The 1,625-nt window shown below is 37.2% G+C and overlaps 1 protein-coding gene across 1 annotated transcript; it reads left to right on the forward strand.

Annotated features, from left to right (window-relative positions):
- The first annotated feature begins 963 nt into the window (after nucleotides 1-963).
- On the forward strand, nucleotides 964-1,392 carry LOC107827745 (zinc finger A20 and AN1 domain-containing stress-associated protein 5). The gene has a single exon (XM_075238963.1). The coding sequence runs from the start codon at nucleotides 964-966 to the stop codon at nucleotides 1,390-1,392; it is 429 nt and encodes a 142-aa protein (XP_075095064.1).
- The last annotated feature ends 233 nt before the right edge of the window (nucleotides 1,393-1,625 follow it).

Genomic DNA, 1,625 nt, shown 5'->3' on the forward strand with positions numbered 1-1,625 from the left:
CAAACTATTTTTAAATTGTTTCTTTTTCTGGAAAACATTTTTGTTTTCACTTTATAAGTCTAAACTGTTTCTTTTATTAAAAGGACAAATTGTTTCTTTTTTTTGGGCACAGCATTTGTGGCCAGTGGGGGCAAAATGATTAAAAGAAAATAGTTAAACCACTCATATTATTCATTAAAAATGGGTTGGATAATGAAAATTTTTAAAAACGGATCAAATATAGATAAAAAACATATTATCCATTTAAAATATAGATAATCAATAGATAATCAATGGATAACTAATGAGTTTAACTTTTACATTTGTAAAATATCAAATTGGAGGTTCATTAAGTTTGGGAGACTAGGAAATCTTCAAAAGTAATCATACTAAAGAAAACATGGATAATATGGTTACTCATAATATGGATAAAAAATGAGTTAACCAACGGATAATATGTCATATTATTATCCGTTGGTTAACTTATTTTTTGGATCGAATCAAATAATTTATCTGTCTTTCATTACCCGTTTTCCACCAGACTCGCACGTTTGCCACACCTGTTTGTTTGTGGCTCATGTTGTGCTGAATGGCCAAAAAAGGACATCCTAATCTTTACCCCGTCTACGAAGCAACACGTCAGGGCTGATAGTTATATGGATATTACTGTCATATAATTCATGTCATAGGGGCATAATTGGCATTTCAATCTCCACAAAAAGAAACGTATGATGCTTGTTCTATTGAGGCCCATATTCCCCGACCCTTTACCGACTTATCTTTAATAATAAAATAAAATAAGATCCCCATTAAAAATACACCCTTTAACTTTTTCATTATTCTCTCTCACAAACCCCCTCATCCAAACACTCCCTTATGCCCCTCTCCCCATTTTCCATCATTTCCATTTCAGCTCATCAACTCAACAAATCAAAAATTACTCAATTTTTTCTCTCTAGAAAGCAAAACCAAAGCTAAGAAAACATGGCGCAGAAGAGAGAGAAAGAAGAGACGGAGTTGAAGGTTCCAGAAACCATACCTTTACGTACTCCGACTATTACGGGTACCGACGACCCGACCCATGCATCAGATCCGAAACTCCCTAACTTCAACGGGTCAAGACCTAGATCCGATCTAGTTTCTCAGCCACAGCCGGAGAAAAAGCCCGCCGGCGAGGATAATAACCGTCGATCGATGAAGCGGCTGAGGGAGGAAGCTAATCGGTGCTCGGGAATTGGTTGCCGGAGGAAAGTCGGATTGATCGGATTCCGGTGCCGGTGCGGTGAGGTATTTTGCTACGAGCATCGATATTCCGATCGACACAGCTGTAGTTACGATTACAAAGCAGCTGGTCGTGAAGCTATTGCTAGAGAAAATCCAGTTGTGAGAGCAGCGAAACTCGTCAAGGTATGAAGGGGGAGGGGGGTTACTGGGGTGGGTGGTTTAGGTAGGGTGGATGAGGAGAATGAATGATGTGTGGTGGGGGTGGGTTTGTGTTGTAACATTTGATAAAGAAATGAGGGTATTATTGTCATTGAAGTTATTATAAGTTAGTGGAAAGCCATTTTTCCTTTTCTTTAATTAAATTTTCTTCACACGTCAAAAAAAATTAATTTTTCTATTTTTTTAAATTCTCTTTTTCTAAT

This window comes from Nicotiana tabacum, chromosome 19 (assembly GCF_000715075.1).
Source record: "Nicotiana tabacum cultivar K326 chromosome 19, ASM71507v2, whole genome shotgun sequence".
Classification (NCBI taxonomy): Eukaryota; Viridiplantae; Streptophyta; class Magnoliopsida; order Solanales; family Solanaceae; genus Nicotiana; species Nicotiana tabacum.

Excerpts from the sequence above, each read along its gene's own strand:
- LOC107827745 (XM_075238963.1), top strand. The coding sequence starts at position 964 with ATGGCGCAGAAGAGAGAGAAAGAAGAGACGGAGTTGAAGGTTCCAGAA.